Source organism: Schistocerca nitens, chromosome 2 (assembly GCF_023898315.1).
Source record: "Schistocerca nitens isolate TAMUIC-IGC-003100 chromosome 2, iqSchNite1.1, whole genome shotgun sequence".
Classification (NCBI taxonomy): Eukaryota; Metazoa; Arthropoda; class Insecta; order Orthoptera; family Acrididae; genus Schistocerca; species Schistocerca nitens.
Genome location: NC_064615.1, coordinates 122,182,939 through 122,207,040, shown reverse-complemented (window position 1 = coordinate 122,207,040; position 24,102 = coordinate 122,182,939). Strand labels below are relative to the sequence as shown.

The following is a 24,102-nucleotide window of genomic DNA, read 5'->3' as shown; positions in this document are numbered from 1 at the left end:
ATACTAAAGGAAAAACTGCTTGCAGGACTTGTCTTTAGAGGGCAAGAAATTGGATGAATGACAAATATATTGAAGGTTATTCCATAAAATCAGGCAAACAGCTGGATGTCTGCAACTTCCTGTCACGCCATTTTGGTGCAGAACTGCTGGCCATCTTCAGATGAATAGTGACAAAAATGCATTGAGCTCTTGTATTTAAAACTGCACCTTGGCAAAAGCTTGCTTTATCAACATCAGATCGATTGTCTTCACATAGTAAAATTGTAGAACGATCCCGGCTACATTGAGCACATACAGAATTTAACAGGAAGCCACCATTTCGATTGGTAAGGGACTTGGACAGTCATATTTCCACTGATTCATTGATGATGGAGATCCAGAAGTTTGACATATGGGCCACAATCTTTTTTTTTTTTTTTCCTTCATTGTATTTTATCAAATGCCCACTAGAAATAAAGCGTTCAGCAATAGCGGACTTACTGCCTCGTAGGAGGTAAGTATGCAGCTGATGTTCTAGTGTGGTCCTGCACAGTGCACATCGTTTGCTGTACGCAAGATTTTCCTGATTCACGAGGAATCCTGCAATTGCCTACCTTATGCAGCTCTGTCATCTTTGACAGATCTCAAAAATGCCAACATTGTGGAAGGCAAATGAAAGATAACTTTCACTTTGTCTTCTTAATATTCTGCGTATTTTCACTGAAACATTCCAGATACATGATAGATAAGCAGTCATTCTAAAGGCCTCATCTTCTTCCTTGTTTTGCTGTTTGTTTGTTTGTTTGTTTGTTTGTTTGTAGTGCTCTCTATAATTGCTAAGATGAATATCCATTCTTAGGGAAAAAGGTTTGCAGATGTTCCAGTTCCATTTGCAGGTTATCAACATCTGAGATGGTATGGGTATATTGGATTAAGAATGAGTGAAGGCAGCCAATTTGATACTGATGAGGTTAGCTTTCATCATGGATAGTGAACAGAAGTGCATATGCTCAAGCAGCACATGTGTAATGCCAGCTGTATGCCCCATGCATGCTACAGCAAGTCTTAAATATGGAAGCTTAGTGCGTTTTTGTTTACTACTTCAAGTAATGAATGTTGTTATGAATAGACCTTGTAAGGCTCTCCTGCTATGGCTTTACAGTGAGTAGCTTCTTTAAGGAGATCATGCTCTCACTCCAAGGATAAAGTTGAAAAAACCCTCAATATCTATGCTGGGCCAGTGGATCCTTACTGCCAGGGTTAGAATCTCAACTGAATCCTTAATGAAAGGATTTAAAAAGTGGTGCATATTCAATGCTATGGATGGTTCAGAAGATGACATCATACAGAAGGAGTGCTTGGAAGAAAGAAATGGCAGTGAACATACAGGGCTATTACAAATGATTGAAGCAATTTCATAAATTCACTGTAGCTCCATTCATTGACATATGGTCACGACACACTGCAGATACGTAGAAAAACTCATAAAGTTTTGTTCGGCTGAAGCCGCACTTCAGGTTTCTGCCGACAGAGCGCTCGAGAGCGCAGTGAGACAAAATGGCGACAGGAGCCAAGAAAGCATATGTCGTGTTTGAAATGCACTCACATCAGTCAGTCATAACAGTGCAACGACACTTCAGGACGAAGTTCAACAAAGATCCACCAACTGCTAACTCCATTCGGCGATGGTATGTGCAGTTTAAAGCTTCTGGATGCCTCTGTAAGGGGAAATCAACGGGTCGGCCTGCAGTGAGCAAAGAAATGGTTGAACGCGTGCGGGCAAGTTTCACGCGTAGCCCGCGGAAGTCGACGAATAAAGCAATCAGGGAGCTAAACGTACCACAGCCGACGGTTTGGAAAATCTTACGGAAAAGGCTAAAGCAGAAGCCTTACCATTTACAATTGCTACAAGCCCTGACACCCGATGACAAAGTCAAACGCTTTGAATTTTCGGCGCGGTTGCAACAGCTCATGGAAGAGGATGCGTTCAGTGCAAAACTTGTTTTCAGTGATGAAGCAACATTTTTTCTTAATGGTGAAGTGAACAGACACAATGTGCGAATCTGGGAGGTAGAGAATCCTGACACATTCGTGCAACAAATTCACAATTCACCAAAAGTTAACGTGTTTTGTGCAATCTCACGGTTTAAAGTTTATGGCCCCTTTTTCTTCTGTGAAAAAAAATGTTACAGGACACGTGTATCTGGACATGCTGGAAAATTGGCTCATGCCACAACTGGAGACCGACAGCGCCGACTTCATCTTTCAACAGGATGGTGCTCCACCGCACTTCCATCACGATGTTCGGCATTTCTTAAACACGAGATTGGAAAACCGATGGATCGGTTGTCGTGGAGATCATGATCAGCAATTCGTATCATGGCCTCCACGCTCTCCCGACTTAACCCAGTGCGATTTCTTTCTGTGGGGTTATGTGAAAGATTCAGTGTTTAAACCTCCTCTACCAAGAAACGTGCCAGAACTGCAAGCTCGCATCAACGATGCTTTCGAACTCATCATTGATGGGGACATGCTGCGCCGAGTGTGGCAGGAACTTGATTATCGGCTTGATGTCTGCCGAATCACTAAAGGGGCACATATCGAACATTTGTGAATACCTAAAAAAACCTTTTGAGTTTTTGTATGTGTGTGCAAAGCATTGTGACAATATCTCAAATAATAAAGTTATTGTAGAGCTGTGAAATCGCTTCAATCATTTGTAATAACCCTGTACAAATGAAGAAGAAGAAGAAGAAGACGACGACGATTAAAGATAATAGTACTACAGACTACTTGTTTAGATAGTAAGCAAACAAGAAACTGAAGATAAAAAGTAATGTAAACTATTTTGTTATGCAAGCAGTGTAGGTTTATGCTTGCTTTTACGTATTACCTACTGCCACACTCACCCTCTGCTTCGATTTGCGCTAGGGTTCCTCACACCCACAGTATTTTTTTCGTGATAGTAAATCGCATGTGTATAAATTTTCTCCAGGTGCTCTGGATCCATGCTCGAACAGTCTGGTTAAAATTCCTCCATCTGTTCTGGAACTGCACTGGAGCAAACCCACAAACAAAAAATCTACAGATGTATTGGCTCCCTCGTGAATTCACAAATCAGCCAATGGGATAATAAAACGACCATTTTGTAGTGGTGAACAAGACTATGGAACTAATCAATGAGTATAATATACCATTATGAGAAAAATTTTTTTCCCTCCATTTCAATAATATCTGTACTTACAGCCATTGAGAATCAAAGCATTGATTCAACCTTGGAAATTCATGTGAGAAAACTAAAATCATGAGACATCTTTGTCTCCCATTGTTCCCACAGAAATAATCTCATATGCTTCAAGCCCCTGATATGACATGTCATGTTTTTCTTCCTCTTTTTTCCCCTCCATTCTCAATAAGAAAGAACAGTTTCAAAGAAACCATCCATGTACATAATTTTGATTCCATGGAAATTATGGTCAGTGTGTACAGTGATCCTAAACAATCTTTTTGAAGACTGAGCAATATAAGAAAGGCTACTTGCCATAAAGATGAAACAGTGAGATGTAGACAGGCATAGTGAAAAGACCGTTACAATTTAGCTTTCGGTCAAAGCCTCCTTTAGAAATAAAACAAACACACACACACACACACACACACACACACACACACACAGTCTTTCACACAAGCAAGCACGCCTTATGCACTCAAGACTCTCCAGCAGATTGGACTGGCTTTGGCTGGAAGCTAAATTGTAACAGTCTTCTGATTGTGCCTGTCTCCAACTCAGTGTATCATTATTATGTTGAGGTTTTTTTTTAAGGAATCATGTTATGGAGGCTTCTCTAATTTTTTTGAAAACATGCATTTATTCATACAACTTGATGCAGAGTACCATGAAAAGAACTGAAGTTAAAATTTTGGAAAAATGGGAATTTGCATCACATTTTGAAACTTTCAGAATGATTCTCGTATGAAACAGGTTTAGTCCACATTATAACTACTATGTGTGCTGATATTTTACTGTAGGCATGCTCTTTTTCTCAGGGTGAAGATCGCACTCTTGCTGCATTTGTTCTTGCAAGCATGGTGAAAGACTACCCTCCTGGCCAGGAGGCTGCTCTTCAGGGCAGTCTGGTGTCCATATGCCTGGAGCAGCTTGGAGATGCCAGTGCCTTGCTACGACAGTGGCTTGCAATCTGTTTGGGACGCCTGTGGCACAAATATGAGAAAGCAAGATGGTGTGGAGTGCGTGACATTGCTCCTGAAAAACTGAACACACTTCTGCAGGATCCTGTACCTGAGGTAACAAGCTAAAATGAGCAGTGAAATACATTGCATTATAACTATTTATAAAAGTTTGAAGTTTTATGCTTGATGAATTATCAAAACCACATTTTTAAACCACTTATATACCTTTCCTCAGTTCTGTAGATAGATTTCTTTGATGGAAAACTAATATCAGAGACAGACTACTGATATTTATTCCCACTTGTAACAATATAAATTTCTTCAAACTAAAATTTGCATAAATATTCTGATGTGATGACTGAATTTTAATTACGCCAGCTTAAAACCAAATAGAAGCACTGCTGTATAATTTGTTTTGTTTGTTGATTGTTTTTGGCCTGTATCTTTTCACAGTTTGTCAGTAGGTACAGAAAAAGATTATCTGGTTTTGTCCATTCGAAATTATATTGATTCCCAGTACAACAGTATTCATAATTATATCAAGCCATGTAATAGTGAAACTTCAAACCAAATAATGATAGGCAAGTACAGGCTTAGTATATTTACTTAAGTAACAGGTGGAGGTAGAATGCAAAGTACATAAAAGATAGTGACGAAGTGGGTAAAAAGATTCTGAGAAAGAACACTGAACACAAAGTGCTCTCTCTCTCTCTCTCTCTCTCTCTCTCTCTCTCTCTCTCTTGACACACACACACACACACACACACACACACACACACACACACACACAGGGTGGTCCATTGATAGTGACCAGGTCAAATATCTCACGAAATAAGTATCAAATGAAAAAAAACTACAAAGAATGAAACTCGTCTAGCTTGAAGGGGGAAACAAGATGGCACTATGGTTGGCCCACTAGATGGCGCTGCCGTAGGTCAGACAGGTATCAACTGCGTTTTTTTAAAATAGGAACCCCCATTTTTTATTACGTATTCGTGTAGTACATAAAGAAATATGAATGTTTTAGTTGGATTACTTTTTTCGCTTTTTGATAGGTGGTGCTGTAATAGCCACAAACGTATAAGTACATGGTATCATGTAACATTCAGCCAGTGCGGACGGTATTTGCTTCGTGATACATTACCCGTGTTAAAATGGACCGTTTACCAATTGCGGAAAAGGTCGATATCGTGTTGATGTATGGCTATTGTGATCAAAATGCCCAATGGGCGTGTGCTATGTATACTGCTTGGTATCCTGGACGACATCATCCAAGTGTCCGGGCCGTTCGCCGGATAGTTACATTATTTAAGGAAACAGGAAGTGTTCAGCCACATGTGAAACATTCAACCTTGACCTGCAACAAATGATGATGGCCAAGTAGGTGTTTTAGCTGCTGTCGCAGCTAATCCTCACATCAATAGCAGACAAATTGCACGAGAATCAAGAATCTCAAAAACGTCAGTGTTGAGAATGCTACATTAACATCGATTGCACCAGTACCATATTTCTATGCACCAGGAATTGCATGGCGACGACTTTGAACGTTGTGTACAGTTCTGCCACTGGGCACAAGAGAAATTACAGGAGAGTGACAGATTTTTTGCATGCCTTCTATTTAGCGACGAAGCTTCATTCGCAACAGCGGTGATGTAAACTGGTATAATATGCACTATTGGGCAATGGAAAATCCACGATGGCTGTGACAAGTGGAATATCAGCGACCTTGGCGGGTTATAATGTATGGTGCGGCATTATGGGAGGAAGGATAATTGGCCCCCATTTTACAGATGGCAATCTAAATTGTGCAGTGTATGCTGATTTCCTACGTAATGTTCTACCGATGTTACTACAAGATGTTTCACTGCATGGTAGAATGGTGATGCACTTCCAACATGATGGATGTCCGGCACATAGCTCGCGTGCATTTGAAGCGGTATTGAATAGCATATTTTATGACAGGTGGATTGGTTGTCGAAGCACCATACCATGGCCCGCATGTTCACCGGATCTGACGTCCCCGGGTTTCTTTCTGTGGGAAAAGTTGAATGATATTTGCTATCATGATCCACCAACAACCCCTGACAACATGCGTCAGTGCATTGTCAATGCATGTGCGAACATTATGGAAGGTGAACTACTCGCTGTTGAGAGGAGTGTCATTACATGTACTGCCAAATGCATTGAGATTGACAGACATCATTTTGAGCATTTATTGCATTAATGTGGTATTTACAGGTATCACACTGTAACAGCATGCGTTCTCAGAAATGATAAGTTCAATGTATCACATGGAACATCCGAAATAAAATGTTCAAACGTATCTGCATTCTTTTATTTTAATTTAAAAAACCTACCTTTTAATCGACTGTTCGTCTAAAATTGTGAGCCATATGTTTGTGACTATTACAGCGCCATCTATCACAAAGCGAAAAAAGTGGTCCAACAAAAACATTCATATTTCTTCACATACTACACGAATATGTAATACAAAATTGTGGTTCCTATTTAAAAAAACGCAGTTGATATCCGTTTGACCTATGGCAGCGCCCTCTAGTGGGCCAAACATAGCACCATCTGGTTTTGCCCTTGAAGCTAGAGAAGTTTCGTTCTTTGAAGTTTTTTCATTTGACGCTTATTTCGTGAGATATTTGGCCCGGTCATGATCAGTGGACCACTCTGTATATATTATCACCATGAGAAAATCAAGCTGAGACCATGAACTTCTTCACTTGTGTGGCCATATTGTCTGTAGGTGCTTTACACTTTGTGAGGATATTTTTTGTTCCATTGTTACAACTGCAATAAAATGTATGTTTTTCTCACCAGGTGCATTTTGCTTTAGTTAAGTAAAGCATCATTAGTAGTCTGTAATTAAATATATGTACAATTTGATGTGTTTTCTAGATCAAAAACAGTTCATTAACAAATTTTTGCTTTTTTTGCTTACAGTAATTTTTGCTTGGTTTTTTACTTAAATCAGGAAATGTCGTCTGCTAGCACGTCTTTGGTTTCTTTATGCATTAGGTACCGATAATAGTGGTCTAATTTTACACTGCTTTGCAAAACCTATGCATTTTTATTTTACATTTAACAAAGAACAATTTCATACGCCATTGTTCACTATATACTTGTATACTCCTAAGTATGTTTTGTGTTTGTAGTGTTGCCAACATTGCCACTAACTTTTTTTATCTATATATTTTTCTTTCTTTCTTTCTCTATAGTTCATTGTATGTGTGTTATTCTGTTTAGCTATGTTACCTTATATTTATTTACTGTATAAGAGTAGTGAAGGAGTTGGTGGGGGAGGAAGAAGCAAAGATGAGTGAACATAAGTGTATAGTGGTGTGCTGAAAAGTGAATTGGGGAGTGGGGTGAGGGGGGAGGTGAAGGATGGAAAAGGCCCTTTTCTTTTTCATGTGATTTCTTCAGTTATTTTATGTAGTGTCTGATTTCCTCTCTTTATTTGGTCATTGTGCAACTGTTTATTTTGTGTTAATGCTCTGTGTATATAGATATTTTTGGGGAAAGATAGGAGGTTTCTGTCTTTACTGACTCTTATAATGATCATATCTTCATCAATAGTGTCCAGTCTGTGGTATTCCTGATTAGATGATCTTCTAATGCTGCTGAATGGTTTATACCATATTTCAGTGCTCTGATGTGTTCTTTATATCGTGTGGCAAATGTCCTACCAGTCATCTCAATGTATATTTTTTCACAGTCACCGCAACAGAGCTGATAGACACCAGATTGCTGATATGTGTCTGGTTTCGATTTCAGTTTTGGTATGTGTTTTTGTATTGAGTTTTTTGTTTTGTAAGCAATGGTTATGCCTCTTTTTGATTATGTTACCTATTTTATGTGTGAATTTGGTGTGGTAGGCCATTGTATGTCATTTTTTGTTGGTATGCAAGTTGTATGTGTTGATGTCGTTTGATTAGTTTTTTCATTATTTGCGTATTATTTTTCTGTTTAGTTTTCTACCAGTGTTTACTGTGTCCATTTGTTTAAAGCTATTTGTTGCATAATGGCCACTTCCTTTTGGTAATCAGAATTGTTTTGGGGGACTCTGTTCAGTCTGTTTAACACGTTTTTTATTGTGGCCTGTTTCTGATATAGCAGGTTGTTCGAGGTAGATTTAAGATAGCGTCACTTGTGGGTTTTCTGTTTGTGTGTAATGTGTGGATGTGGTTGTTTTTTCTTATGGTTATGTTTAGAATGGTGGGTTTGTTTTCTTGCTTTTCTTATGTTGTAAACTTCACGTCCTTCTGCATCATATTTATGTCTTTCCGTAGTTATTGTATCTTATTTTGAGGTTCATCTGTCACGCATATTATGTTATTCATGTACCTGCACCAGTAAATAATGATGCAACTTTTATTTGTTATTATGTCTTCAAGTAGTAATGTTTGTATATAATTCAAGAAAATGTTGGCTAGTGTTCCTGAAATAGGTGAACCCCTTCGGTAAACCTCCTTCTTGTATTTAGTATTTGTGATTGAATTCAAAATAATTTTGTTGTAGTATTAACTGTGACAGTTTTATTATTTGTGTGTGTGTTTGTGAGGTAGCTGGTTTTGTATCTTCAGGTTTCCTTCAATTAGTTTTATCGTTTCATTAACAGGGATAACGCTGTACATACTTTCTATATCAAATTAATTTTTGTGCCATCTGAAGGTGATACTCACTTCATATAGCACAAAAATGAAATAATCCTGCTATTTTCATGTCCATTATGGAAAAAATCAAATGTATATGCAATACAACAGACAAAATGTAACTAAAGCATAACAAGAAACTTGTAAATCTCAAATTGCACCACACACAACTTCATAACAACAAACACATTCACACACGCCATTCCTATCCAATCTGATTATATTCTTACTACAGAAGAAAACCTGACAGCAGTAATGTAAATGCAGAGCTAACTAAGGAATTAACAGAAGAAGAAATTAAAACATACTAACACAGATTGAAAAAGATAAATTCAAATATAATTGTGATGAACAAAACTTAAAACTCTAAAGAAAAAACTGCAAGCAGAAAACAGCATTGTAACAAAATCTGACATAGGCATAGTGTTGGCCTCAAGACTTCATCACCAAAAACAACATAAGAAAAGTTAAAATCAAGGCCAGCTGACAGATTTCAAACATATGTTAAGAACATCCTCAAAAACATAGCAGCGTATATGACTGTGTTCCACACAGAATGAGCTGTCACATTGTCATGAAGCAAAAACTCTGCCTCAGATACTGTCCCGCGATACTTCGTCTTGACAACTTCTTAAGCCTCATCTGGGAATTTTGGTAGTAGGCTCACCTGATGGTTTGCCTCTTTTGAGTCTAATCTTTTAGCACTACACCATATCAGTCTCAAACACACTGAGCATCTCATTTATTGGGAGTGATGACTCCTCCTGTTCCCTCTTCTTGCTATGCTCCTTTGTCCTGGTGTCATTGTTATATGCCCAGCACACATCCATAGTGATTAAACAGTTAAAGAAGTCACCTAGATTTGTCTGACACAGCCACAACATTTTTCTGCTTCCTTTGTTTGGAGGGCTTTTTAATGGATGTTAGTACTTGTGGTGAACAATGAGCAGTGAGCAGCCTTTGAAATGTTCAAAATGTCATGCAGGATGTGGAAATCTGATCCATGACTGATTTTCATTTTATCCACCGTTTTACCTGATTGTGATACATTGGTCTTCGAGCACCAGGGCCTCCACGTCTCTTCTGATTCCTGGTTCTTCACTGAGAGATGGTCTGCCCCTCTATTCTTTATCATTCACACTTCACTGGAAGCAGTTGCATCTCGTTAGAACTGTGTCATATGAAGGTGCGTGCTTGCCATGCACTTCCACCAACTCAGCATGTACTGTGTAAGGGATCCGTGACCCCACGAACATAGATATTAGTATCCAACACCCAGGTCGATAGCAGACAGGAGTCGATTGTCGAGCACTGCAGGAGGCAATGAGATGACTGCCGAGTGAGCAGTGGTACTGGAGAGACGGGCAAGAATGGTGGTCTAGAGAGTATTAAACAGTAAATTCACCAGAGTATGACAAATGAGCGCGTCCCCCTGATCGTCGTGGGGTGGACCCTCATCGATACCGATTCGCGAGTGATATGAAACCAAAAGTGACAAGTGCTGAATTACGTGTTTCGTGTCAACCGTATCGGCCAGCAACAACCATGGATTGCAGTGAGGATTGTTGTGAATGTTAACCATCAACATTGCATGTGACGAAGTACTTAAAATCAGCAACCAATAAAAGATATAACTGTAAGTAGACGTGTAAGGCTAAGGTAGCAACTGCCTCAGAATTTGTGTGTTCATAGAAAATACAATACAGTTTGTACATCACAACCTGTATGGTCTTTAATAATAGACAAACTTTCAATCATTAACTATTCCGTCTCGGGAGATCCGCATTCGGTTGAAATACCCCCGAAGCCACAGCAGGAAAACCGATAGCCTTACATCCATTAAGTACACGGTCATATAATTATAATAATTAACTGTTTGGCGGCTTTGGTAATCACGCAAAACCCAATAAAGGACATAACCGGGGTGTTTCAACTGTCACAGTCTTTTTGTCCTTCAAATTCATGAAATGAGTTTCCACATAATGACCCATGTTATGAAACTTTCAGTGTATACTAGGGCGGCAGACATGTATCTGCAAACAAAAAAATTAATTATGCAATTTTGTTTTTTCAAGGGGATAGTTAAAACTTTTTAACTGCCCCTTGTATATGATGATTGATTATTCTTATTCCTTCGGTTGTTTGTTAATGATTTAACTTTTTTACAGTTAGACTCCATTACATCTTCCATACTTTTTATGATATTTAACATAATTTCTCTTGTTTTTGTGTCTTTATTTCTGTTCTGCCTCACTCTTTTATGGGCTTTTTCTTAGTGTTAGACAATAGTCTCTTCCTTATTCCTTTGTTGCTGCTTCACTTTTTGATCTGATTAAACCAATATACTGTGATTCTATTCCAATCCTCAGAGTTTTGCATGTATTCTGTTTTAGCCGAAGTCATATTTTGCCAATCATCATTTTATTCCAGAAAAAAAGGCTAATCAACTGTAATGGTCTCACAGACATAACAAAGATTTGCTTACATCAAAAGCTGAAAATAGTGAAGTACTCGATATGTTTGTTCATTACTTCTCACTCCCTTCATGATAAAATTAGTAACATATTTTCTCAAAATGTCATCTCCTACTCATTGAAATTACTATTTTTCTCCCTGTGAACTTGCTCATATAATTTTATATTTTAATGTTCCGAACTTTCAGGTTAGAGCAGCAGCTGTGTATGCATTGGGAACTTTCATCAACTCTGTCACCGAAAGAAGTGAGCATGCCAACAATATCGATCATACCATTGCCATGACACTACTTAATACTGTATCATATGATATGAGTCCTCTTGTTCGCAAGGTATGCAGAATAATTCAGTTTTATCCATGCAGTAATGGAATTTCAGCAATTTATGTATTTAGATTTAATATCTACACTCAATTAAAAGAAACTAAATGTCATATATTATTTTTTAATCTACTGCCAAAAGTGTATAGAAGAACTGAGAAAGGTGTTACTGTGCACATTACTTCCCATTCTCAAATCCTCTCATGGAGGATGCTCCATGCACCTACACGCACGCAATCACATGGATGTCACTACAATAAATCAAAACAATTAATAAGTAGCAGCTGCTACATGAATGCCAGGCGGATTTCTTCAACAAGGCTGCAGCCAATATTTTTCTCCTTCTTTCTCCACCTAGCAATTTTAGTTGTACATTAATACCCCGGACTTATGCAATATGTGGGACTGAGCGATAAACCTGTAAGTTGAACTCACATAAATCGTGTTTCATTTTTGCATATAAATACAAATTATGTTAAACTTGGACCAGAGACTAAAGAAAACAATGTGATATAGAAGAAAATTATTTAATAAAATGTTCAGCAATACAACAAATTACATTACAGTGCATTATGATTCATTGCATCATAAGTTATTGTAACGTAGAAGGCTTCATGAAATCTAACAATTCGTTTAATGAATCAGTTTTTTTATTTATTAATTTTTTTCCTCCTTATGCAAAATTTCCTCATAGCACACAAATGAATTTTTTATTCCCCATTTTGTAATAAAAATGTGCATTTTGTTGAAATCTATTGTTTGTTAAAGTTGTGACCATTTTTTAATTGAACTGAGGCCTTATTCAAAGTTTGCAACTGTTATTTAATCTTCTGGTTGTACTAGGTATAAAAAATCAAGTTGTTGGATGTTTTGCACTTGCTCACACATTTATGTAAGCTCACCAATAGTCAGCTTGTGTGCTAAATCTACAGAGCAAGAACCAACTCGTTTTGCCAACTTTTTTTACTAAGGAAGCTATAATAAACCACCAATGGAGACACACTATTCAGAACCAACAAAACAATAATGATCCCTTCTGCAGATCAAGCAAATAACAACTATTTCATATAATCAGAGTTCCCTTCAACTCTTTACCCGTATAACTGTTCCACGTGGAAATCGGCTGTTAGCGGCTGGTAGATAGCCTAACACGACGGAAGTGACATCTCACAATCGTTGTGGAAGAGAGGATGGTCGAGGTGGCACACCACTGTACTGGTCGATCCTAACCACACTTGATGAGTCAAAGACCGCCTGCTGAATGGCCGGGCACCAGCTGTTCTAGCCCTGGGCGGAAGGATATTTCTAGGACTGTTTGCACCCATGATAAAAAAAAAAATAGTTCATTGATCGTCGCACCCCCTTCTTCTGCTGCTAGTTGATGCCCTGTGATGGACGTTGTCTATACCTATGGGTTTGTTGTGAACTGTGATTCTTGCTTCTAAACACTCTTGCGTTGGCCAGACTTCACAATGGAGTTGACAACCCGCGTCACTGGTCTGCCAGCAGAGTTGCCACTGCAGTAGGCGTCTGTGGTGGCTGCAGCAGTCCTCCCCACCACCCCTCCCAGGAGCAAGGTGAATGCACATCTCGACATCAGTATCAGTTTCTACTGGTGAAACGAGACCATTGGTGGCAGCGGATGTGCCGGTGGCAGGGGGAGCCTCGCTCATCAACATCCATAAGCGAGTGACCCTGCGAAAGTCTGCATTAGCAGCTACGATGGCAGCGGCTGCAACCGCGGTGGCTGTGACAGCGGCGGTGGCGAAGGCGAAGGGAAGTTCGGTGAGCCTTGGCCTCCAGGAAGACCCCAGACCGAAGGGCCTGGCCGACAACAGTGCCATAGCTGGTCGAAATGCTTCTGACAGAGGGAACCATCGTTGAACAGGACAGTTGTCATGGTGCGGCCGATAAGCGTGGAGACCTGGACAGGAACCCAGCGGGGGCAGCTCTTGGGAAACACCAATGCCCAGACTGGATCCTACGGAGAGAAAAGCAGCTGCACTGAGACTGGAGCAGCTGGATGTGGGCAAGTAGAAACAGGAGTGACGAGGGTGTCTGATGAGGGTGGCCATGCAGTTTCTCCACCAGAGAGGACCCCTTGAGACCAGAAGAACGATAAGTAGACAGGAAGAGGTCGAGGGCAGCTGCCTGGGAGTGATGCTGACACAGTTTGGACACCTGCAATTTAAATGTGCAGACAAACCTTTCAGCCAACCCATTGGATGCTGGACAGAATGGTGCCATTTGGAGCAGCTGGATGCCCAATGTAGCACAAAAGGAAGTAAACTCTGCCAATGTGAACTGCAGGCCTGTGGTCGTCACAATCGCTTCCTGTAGACCCTTGATGGTGAAAATATGAGAGAGGTCTTGAATGATGTGAGAGGTGGTTGTCGAGGACATTCATGTGATGTATGGAAAACCACTGCTGGCATCCATCAAAATCAGCCAGTAGGATCCTAGGAATGGACTTGCAAAATTCAGGTGGAGCCAGGACCATGGGGCGGCGGTCGGAAGAAACAGAAGTGGGCATCGTGGCGGTGCTGACAGCTGACACTGACAGGAGGAGCAGGAACCTACCATGTGGGTGATGTCGCCATCCATTCCCCACCAATAGACATGTTGCCCGGTGATTCATCAGGACGATCCCCCAGTGCCCAAAATTTTGGAGCACGAGGACTCGCTGATGGAGTGAGGATGGTATGACAACACTCCAGTGATGAGTGTCCTCTAAGAGAAGAATAACCCCATCACAGACGGAAAACTCGTTGCGGTGAGGCCAGTAAGCACAAACCTCAGGGTCTGAGACCTGACGATGATCGGAGGGCCACCCGAGTTGAACGTGGTGCAGAATTGTCCAAAGAACCGGGTCTGAAGACATGTGCTGTGCGACAAGCTGGGCGTTCATTGGCATTGCAGCAATGTTGCAGTGGTGGAGTAGACCACACTATACAGATGAAAACACGCAACTGGATCAACATCGAAGTTGGAATTGGCCCCCACAGGAAGTCGAGAAACAAGATTGGTGTTGGCATGAAGGCCCGTGGCCTGGTAACTGATGTAGGTATACCCTGCAAGGAACAATGCCCAGTGCTGCAGGTGACGAACGGTCCAGGAAGGGATGGTGGATATGGCACCAAACATGGAGACCAAGGGCTTGTGGTCCATGTAGATCATGAACCGGTGGCCATAGATGAAGTTGTGGAACTTCTTAAATCCAAAGATGATGGCTAAGGCTTCCTTCTTGATGTGGCTATAGCTGCACTGTGCATGTAATAGGGTTTCTGAGGTGAAAACCTTTGGGCTCTCTACACTGTGAATGGTATGAGGTTACACAGCCCTCAGCCCATAATCTGACGCATCAGCAGCCAAAATAAGAGGCTTGGTGGAGTCATATGGGACAAGGAATGGTGGAGCGAGAAGAGCAGATTTGAGACACTGGAAAGCCCAATAACATTCCGGCAACCAGGTGCAGGGAACATTTTTTTAAGGCAGCCGATGATGAGGCTCCGCCAGAGCTGCAGCATGTGGGATGAAATGCCGATTATTGTCGGTTGAGTTGACCCAAGACAGATTTGAGCTGGGAGAAGTTTGTCGGTGTTGGGAGCCACTGAATGGCCTCTGGCACAAAAAATTGACATTTGGTCCTGTTGCAACACAGTCGCCAAAGATTCCGCGCTAAGTCTGGGGCCGAGATCCCTGCAACTAAGATGTCGTCCAAGTAATTGGCCGTGCCAGGGACCTCCTGAGTCACAGACTCCAGAAACTACTGGCGATCTCAAATGGCAGGTGGTTGTACCGGAAGAGCACCAAAGGGAGTATTGATGACGAGGAACTCGTGAGAGGGAGTGTTGATCGGCAGCTGGAGGTATGCTATCCAAAGATCAATCTTGGCAAAGATCTTTCCACCCACCTACTTAGGCAGAATATCATCGACCTTTGGGAAAGGGTAAGAGTCAACGACAGACTGGGCAAAGACAGTGGCCTTAAAATTGCCACATACCCAGAGAGACCCATTCGGTTTTTCGAGGATAACATTGGGCAAAGCCCAGCGACTGTGGTGAACCGGTGTCAGAACTCCCACCTCCTCGGGGTGACTCGGCTCCTTTTGGAGGGCATCCTGCAGGGTGAAAGGCACTGGACAAGCCTTGTGAAACTTCAGAACCGCTAAGGGAAGTAGTTCGATGTGCACTTCAAAACGAGACACCCACGGAGGAGAATCAGAGAAGACATCAGGGAAGGAATCAAAAAGCTCCTATAAAAGAGTGTCTGGGGATACCGTTTGGATCACTGGGGCCAAATTGTGGATCTCAAGGCCAAGAGAATGAGAAAGATCATCTCCAACAGATTAGTGGCTGTGGAGGCAGCTAGGACCAAAATTCAGGCGGTGCCATCATGAGAGAGATACCGCACCTGCTCCGGGAACCACCCCTGCATGCGGATAGTGTCATTACTAGGGGGAGTAGTTCTTCAAAGGGGTTTGGAATGAGTGGAGGAATGGAGCACCCAAGTGATGGAGAGAGTGGGCCGTCAATAATTGTAGCTGAGGACTGGAAACAGAGAGGAGTCCTGTTGATCTGGACTGTCAGAATGATGGACCCCGCCAATTGTGGAAGGACTATCTGTACAAACGACATGCTCAGCAGTTGGTCAGAATTCTCCAAGACCTAGTCTGGAGGGTCCAACGCTGTGAGGTCTACCTCCATTGAAGAAGAGGAGCAGCAAACGTCGTCCTGCAGTTGGAACAGACCACCTGCCGGAAACAACACTCACAGTGCTGGTGCGTAACAAAGCATTGATGACAGGAGGGCAACCTCTGACTTTGCTGAGCCCAAGAACCCGTAACCTGGTCTGGAAGAAGAGGAGGAGGAGGCTGCGGTGGGGCGACTGCTGGCAGTCGGCATGGCTGCCACTCCGGCGACCGTGGTTCCGAGCGACGACGGGGCATCCACGTGCCATAGGCCTGCGGTGGGGCATCGGGCACTGCAGACGAACGGGAAGACTGTTCATGGGCACGAATGACCAACAGACACATGTCCAAGAAGGGATCCTTCAGCTTCAACAGATCCATTCACAGAGCATCGTTAGGAGCATGGACCAGAATCGTGTTGCGAACGAGGTCTGCACAATATCACTGCTTACACCCCGGGTTGGTACAAGAGAACCGGCAGTCCTGGGAGAGCCCTTTAAGGCAAGCAATCCATTCCCTGTAAGACAGTAATGGATGCTACTGTCAGCTGAAGAAGTTGTGTCAAGCTGCTGCGATGTAGACCTGGGCATCAAAATACTCTGCTAAAATGTCGGTCAGCTGTTCGTAATGGAGGACATAGGGTTGTACCTCCAGATGCAACTGCTGCAGTAAGCAATAAATGTCAGGACCCACATAGGGAAGAAAAAACTCACAACGCTGGCCAGTGTCAATGATTCTATGGGCAAGGAAATGTTGTTCCAAGCAAGCTGCATAATTACTCCATCATTCAATAGACTTGTCAAATGGCAGGAACATGACAGGAACGCCGATGCCGGCACCCCCGGAGGAACACTAGTCAAAACCTGCAGACACTGAATCAGAAGTTCAGTCATGTGTTGCATATGACCCAACAGCTCAAGGACGTGAGCCAATGGTGCATCTGACCCCGGAATACCTTCAGCCATGTCAACAAACAATGGAGCAATGCAGGAATTCAAACAAAGTCATCACCACTGTTAAATCTATGGAGCAAGAACCAACTCATTTTGCCAACTTTTTGATTAACCCTCTGGTTCTAATTTTGCATATAAATACAAATTATGTTAAACTGGGACCAGAGATTAAAGAAAACAATGTGATGTAGAAGAAAACTATTTAATAAAATGTTCAGCAATACAACAAATTATATTACAGTGCAGTATGATTCATTGCATCATAAGTTATTGTAATGCAGAAGGCTTCATGAAAACTAACAACTCGTTTGATGAATCAGTTTTTTTTTTCTCCTTCTTATGCAAAATTTCCTCATAGCACACTAATGAATTTTTTATTCCCCATTTTGTAAGAAAAATGTGCATTTTGTTGAAATCTATTGTCTGTTAAATTTGTGATCATTTTTCAATTGAACTGAGGCCTTATTTCAAGTTTGCAACTGTCATTTAATCTTCTGGTTGAACTAGGTATGAAGACTCAAGTTGTTGAATGTTTTGCACTTGCTCACACATTTATGTAAACTCACCAATAGTCAGCTCATGTGCTAACTCTATAGAACAAGAACCAACTCATTTTGGCAACTTTTTTATTAAGGAAACTACAGTATACCACCAACAGGAACACACTCTTCAGAACCAACAAAACAATAATTATCCCTTCTGCAGATCAAGCAAATAACAGCTAATTCATGAACAGCTAGACACTGGCTTATCTAGCCCCAGGCGGAAGGATATTTCTGGGACTATTTGCACTCACGTGATCGCCAAGCAATAGTTCATTGATCATCGCGCCCCCTTCCTCTGCTACTGGTTGATGCCCTCTGATGGACGTCGGCCGTACCTACGTGTTTGTTGTCAACAGTGGTATTTGCTTGTAAACCTCTTGCATCGGCCAGACTTCGGGAGTCAGCTACTGGTGTCGCTGGTCTGCCTGCGGAGATGCTGCTGCAGTAGGTGTTTGTGGTGACTGCAGCATCCTGTTTGTGTGAACCCAGCAGTTCTTGAACATCATCACCATCCACCTCTAAATTTAATTGCCTGCCAAGACTGACCACATCTTCAATCACATTATCAGTTTGATTAGGATTTGGTGCTGATTCTCCCTGGGTCCAAATTACAGGCACAATTTTTTTCAGATGCCATTATAGTTTTTTGCAAAATTTCATTCTGAGATTGTCCAGTAATTCTCAAGGCATCTAAATCACTGAATTGCTTCCGAAAGTGCTAAACAGAGAGCTTGTTGTTTTGTTTCATTGCTGCACGTAAATGTACAAATGATCGCCTTGTGTAGTAAGGTTGGAATGTTTTAATGACTCCTTGGTCAATTGATTGAAGCAAGGTGGTTGTAATAGGTTGCAAAAATAAAACTTCCACACTTGGGTCGAAATTAGAGGAACAAGAGGATGATGTGGTGTTTCAATTAATAGTGTCACTTTAAATAGGATTTGTTTTAATTGTCAATAATGTTCAACGTTAGGTATGAAGTAATGACCAAACCAGTCCACAAGGTGGGAAGTTGTCAGCCATGCTCCAGCACTCATCTTCCAAATTACAGGCAACCCAGCTTTAGTTTTGTATTTTCTGGATGGTAAGCTAAGAGAGTTTTTTGAGTCTCCAGCTGCATTTGTGCCAACCATCACTGTCAGTCGATCTTTGGTGGCTGTAAAGCCTGAAAAGTTTTTCTCTCCTTGCACATCGAAAGTTCTTTTAGACATCATCTTCCAGAACAGAACAGTTTCATCTACACTGAATATGGTTTGGCTGGTGTAGCCACCTTCTTCTGTAACTGCCTTGAGTTTCTCTAGATAGAGTGGAGAGATCTCTTTATCAGTGCTTGCTGCCTCTCCGCTTTCTGTGATGCTATGTCAATTATAACGACTTGTCAGTTGGCTAAATCAGCCATTACCAGCATTAAACATTTCATTTTGGGTTGCCTCCCCGCTTCATCCTTCAGTCTCTCAAAAATCAGCTTAGCCGGAGAGCACACCAAGTTCTCATCAATAGGACAATTTTTCACTCTTACTTGATTATCACATTGTAGGAATAAAATTTCAATAGCCAAGGTTGCATAAATTTGTCTCCATTGTTGACAACTGGTTTTGACTATTGTAACTGTCTTCTTCTGGCCTTTGAAAATTTTTGTTATAAGATGTGTTCCATTGTGAGTTCATACTTCATGCCATGTCGCCATCATGATTGATAACATATAGCACATTATACACAGGTTTGCTGAAAAAAAAAACCATTTACAGTTATGGTTCAAATGGCTCTGAGCACTATGGGACGTAACTTCTGAGGTCATCAGTCCATTTACAGTTAAAAAGCACCTTGTGTACATAGGCATGTTTGCATACATAGTGGTCACAAAGGGTTGTTAATTCTTAAAACGAATGATATAAAGTGAAATGCACATTTGCATGTCTTTTTATGTTTGCGTGACATGTTACATAGATTGCGGATCCACCTTAAATGAAGTATACAATGCATCTGGTTTTTTTCCCATGTAAAACATAGAATGCTCCTTCTGTCACATCATAATTTTAACATTGTTTACAATTGAGTGATAATACGATGACATTCATGAATGATACTTGACTCCGAAGAGTGTGCATTTTTTACAGTTCTGAATTTTTTTTTTTTTTTCATTATCTGATACAGTTGTATCAACTGCTGATTCTAGTAGATCAGACTTCTTTGCCAATCCACAAATTTTCATTTTTGCATTGAAATCCTTGATAATAATAAGTTTACATTCCAAAGGTAATGATTGTTTTTTCTTGATTGATGCAAATGAACCACGCCTGCTTCGTTTGGATGCCTTAGTTAGACTCTATCGATCAATGCATGAAACGATTCCGCATGAAACTTCCAAACCTGTCGTAAGCCGAACACTGTGTGGGTAGAGTGAGGAGGAGAGGTGTGCAGTGTTGAAACAGCCAAATCGCATAACACAAGATCTGCATGAAACAGAATAGCGTAAGTTGGGGTATTACTGTAATGATTCTTTTTCTGACAGCACCTTAACTTTCTTGGACAATTTTGACTGTGTGTTATTCAGTTTCTGGCACTTTATCTCTTACTTCTTGTCCTCTTTCCAAATTATCTTTCTGTTTTGATAGAAAGTATAATTTTCTCTGCAATATTTTTACTACCTGGCGGGAGAAATTTTTATTGGAAAACCTTGGTACTAACTTTTATGGGTTAATTGATCTTTTTAACTAGATTGTAATTTAAGTAATTATTATCGATTCATTTTTTAATAATTATTGTAAGATTTTACTTTGCGTTCTGTATGTGAGTGGTATCACCACTTCATTAATACCAAATTTTAATTTTTGCAGGAGCTGGTTGTAGCACTGCAATGGATTGTCCTCATCTTTGAAAATTCCTTCCTCTCAGTATGTCTACAAGAAGAGAGCAGGCGAGGGGAGAGTACACTGAGTCCACAAACTGCAAATGTGCCAGGTTATTTTTTAAATAATTATTATTCCTAAAGTTTGTTATGCTCAGTGATGAAATCTTAGAAAACATTTCACTACCTATTCACTAAGTGCTGTGGTTCTCTGTTACTTCCTGACTTTGTACAAGGTATCGGTTTAGAGAAAATAGAAGTTAGCTATTTTTGTTTGCTTGAAAAACTGATTTTAGTTGGCGTAACAACAGAAGATTTGTTTTAAAGAAACAAAAATTATAACACCTGCACCCATATAGTGAGGTTATGCTACACAAGTGGCTGTGAAAAATCTGTATGAAATTGGTATATTCAATAATGAATTATTGAGCAGTGAGTGTAAAGACACTTATTACTCTAAATAAGAAAAATTTAACTGAATTTGTAACCAGAGTCCCAGTTTCCATTGTGAGCCAGCTGTGACTTTATCTCAGGCAGAGAAAATGTGTGAACTCCTGTTTACCACATTTATTATGAAAAGTATAAATTGCTACTCACTATAAAGATGACACATTGAGTTGCTGACAGCCACACTGAAAAGGCTTTTGGTCAAAGCCTTCTTCAGAAAAGGAAGCACACACATTCATTCACACAAGCAAGCACACCTCACACACAGACGACCACCATCTTTAGCAGCTTGGACCGGACTGCAACTGCCACGTTGAATGGAAGCAGTGATCTGCGGGGAGCAGGGAAACGGAAGGGATAGCAGGGTACAGGTGGGGAGAGAAAAGTGCCATCTGGCTGAGTGTATGCAGACTAGGAAGCACGACAAGACTGCTACCAGATGGTGGGAGGCTGTTGGGCAGGAAGGTGGGCAGAAGGGGGGAGAGGAGGAAATGGGAAGAGTAAAAGGAGAGGAAGAGGGAACAGGAAAACTGGATGGGTGCGTTGACAGAGAGCAGCACACAAAACGGGTGGGGGGACGGGTGGTGGTGGTGAATAGGAAGGTGATAGTACAGACAGGGCAAAAGCTGATATTGTGTGGAATGTGTGGGTACAGAAGATTATTTTAGGTTGAGGCTGGGACAATTTCAGGATAAGAGAATGTGTTTTAAGGATAACTCCCATCTGCACATTCCAGAAAATTTGGTGGTGGAGGGACCAATGTCAGTCTCAACCAGATGGCCTCAACCTAAGGTGACCTACTGTCCCCATACACCCCATCAAACAGTTTTCACCCCCTCTGTCTTATCATCTCCTCACTTTTCACACCCACACACCCTCTTTCTGTGCCACCCTCTGTCAATGCAATTGCCTGTCTTTTCCCTTCCTTTCCCTCCACATCTTCTTTTCCACTACCCATTGCCCCCCCCCCCCCTCTTCCACCTCTCTACCTGACAGCCTCCTAACACCACACCTGGTGGCAGTCTTGTAGTGCATCCTTCTTGTCCCTGCACAGTCCGACAGACAGCATTCTTCTCTGCCTCCACCCAAACCCTGCTACCCTGGTCCCTAACACGTCCCCACTAGATTGCGGCTTCTGTTCATTGTGACAGCTGCATTCTGGCCTGAGCTGCCTGAGATGGTGGTCGTGTGTGCATGAGGTGGGCTTGCTTGCGTGAATGAATATATATCTGTGTGTGTGTGTGTGTGTGTGTGTGTGTGTGTGTGTGTTTCCTTTTCTGAAGAAGGGTTTGGCTGAAACCTAAATGAGTAACAGACCTTTTGTTGTGTCTGTCTGCAGCTCAACGTGTCTTCTTTGAAGTGAGCAGCGGTCTACCCTTTTCCATATATTGTTCGTATGTAAAGTGATGACAACTTTATGCCTGCATTCAGAATTTTGAAATACTGTCTTCATAAATGTATGTTGTCAGTGTTCTCCTCTGTGCATGGGTATTCTTTGTTCGCAGTCAGTTGCGTGGAGTGTACTGTAGTGGAGTGAGTTTTGATACCTGAGAAAACTTTTCTCACCCCTATTGGAATGTAACACTTGTATGTGCGCGCGCGCACACACACACACACACACACACACACACACACACACACACACATATTCATTCTCACCTACATTAACAGTACTTTGATTTGCAGTTATATTTATTTCAGTCTAATGAAATAAATTTCTTTGGTTTTAAATGACTTTATGATTATGTGGCTTTTGTCTCATCCCACTCATAATTTCTTTTCTGTACTGGTTTGGAGCTTCCAGATAGCTCTCTTTGTTCACACCACTTCAATTTACTATCTACTAGCACTGAAATGAAATCGAGCTGACTTGACAAAAACAGTGGTACCATCTGATATCTCTTGGCTGTGGCCTGTACAGTCTAGTGACAAATATACCACCTAATTATGGCTCAGACTACTAGATCACCCCTCATATGAAACAGAATTTTCCCTTGCAACACTTTTTTTGTATGCATAGTACCTTTTCATCTTCATTATGCAGTTTTTAAGTGTGATGTTTTCTATATTGGGCTATCCACTAATGACCCTGATGTGAACGGGACACTTCACTTTCCCTCTGAGTCTGAATTTTGGCCACTATGCTCTCCAGTTCAGTACCAAAATCTGTGGGCGTAAGTTATCCTCATCTCATGGAACTCTTTTATTCCTGTGTGATCAGTAATAGCCATTCCTTTTCCCCTGGACTGAAATTGTGATAATTATTGAATCTTGCAGCCTAAAAGTCATTGCCCCCATCTTGCCAACCATTATTACAGGGGTTTGCTCTCTCTACACCTACATCAACACTCTGCAAGTAGCTGTGAAATGCATGGCAGGGCGTACTTAGTGTGATACCACATGTTAGGGTTTCTTCCTGTTCAAATCATGTACGTAGTGTGGGAAGAAGGGCTGACTAAATGTATTTTGTGTGCTGTAATTAGCCTAATGTTGTCCCCATGAGAACCACATATTATTCTTACAGTACATTTTTTGGGCAATGAAGACTTCCTTTCTTAAAGATGAGTTACTCCAGAACATTATTCCATATGACATTATTGAATGAAAATATTCAGAATATGTCAACTTACTGATTTGTCTCTCCCCAAGATTTGCAATGATTCAAAGTTAATATACGGCTGGACTAAGTTGTTTTAGGAGTTCTAAAATGTGCTTTTTCTAGTTTGAATTCTCATCAATAAAGATACCTAAAATTTTTCATGTTTCCACCCGATTTATTATTTCCTCACTGTGTGTTACACTTATCATTAGTATAATACCTCTGGATGTGCAGAACCGAATATGTTGTGTCATTTTAAAATTGCAGCAAACCAGTCAATGACACTGTTAAGAATATTGATTTGTATTTCTTTATGTTGCTGTACGTACATACATACATACATACATACGACTCATCATATAATTGATGCATTGAGCTGTTGATAGGTATATAATCA

At 41.0% G+C, this 24,102-nt stretch overlaps 1 protein-coding gene across 1 annotated transcript in view; it reads left to right on the top strand.

Moving 5' to 3' along the window:
• Positions 1-24,102, top strand: part of LOC126235809 (regulatory-associated protein of mTOR) — a 316,754-nt gene that overhangs the window by 173,199 nt on the left and 119,453 nt on the right. The window contains exons 12-14 of the mRNA XM_049944648.1: positions 4,024-4,281; positions 11,494-11,637; positions 20,649-20,772. Of these exons, the coding sequence (XP_049800605.1) occupies positions 4,024-4,281; positions 11,494-11,637; positions 20,649-20,772 (526 nt within the window). The remainder of the gene's footprint in view (positions 1-4,023; positions 4,282-11,493; positions 11,638-20,648; positions 20,773-24,102) is intronic.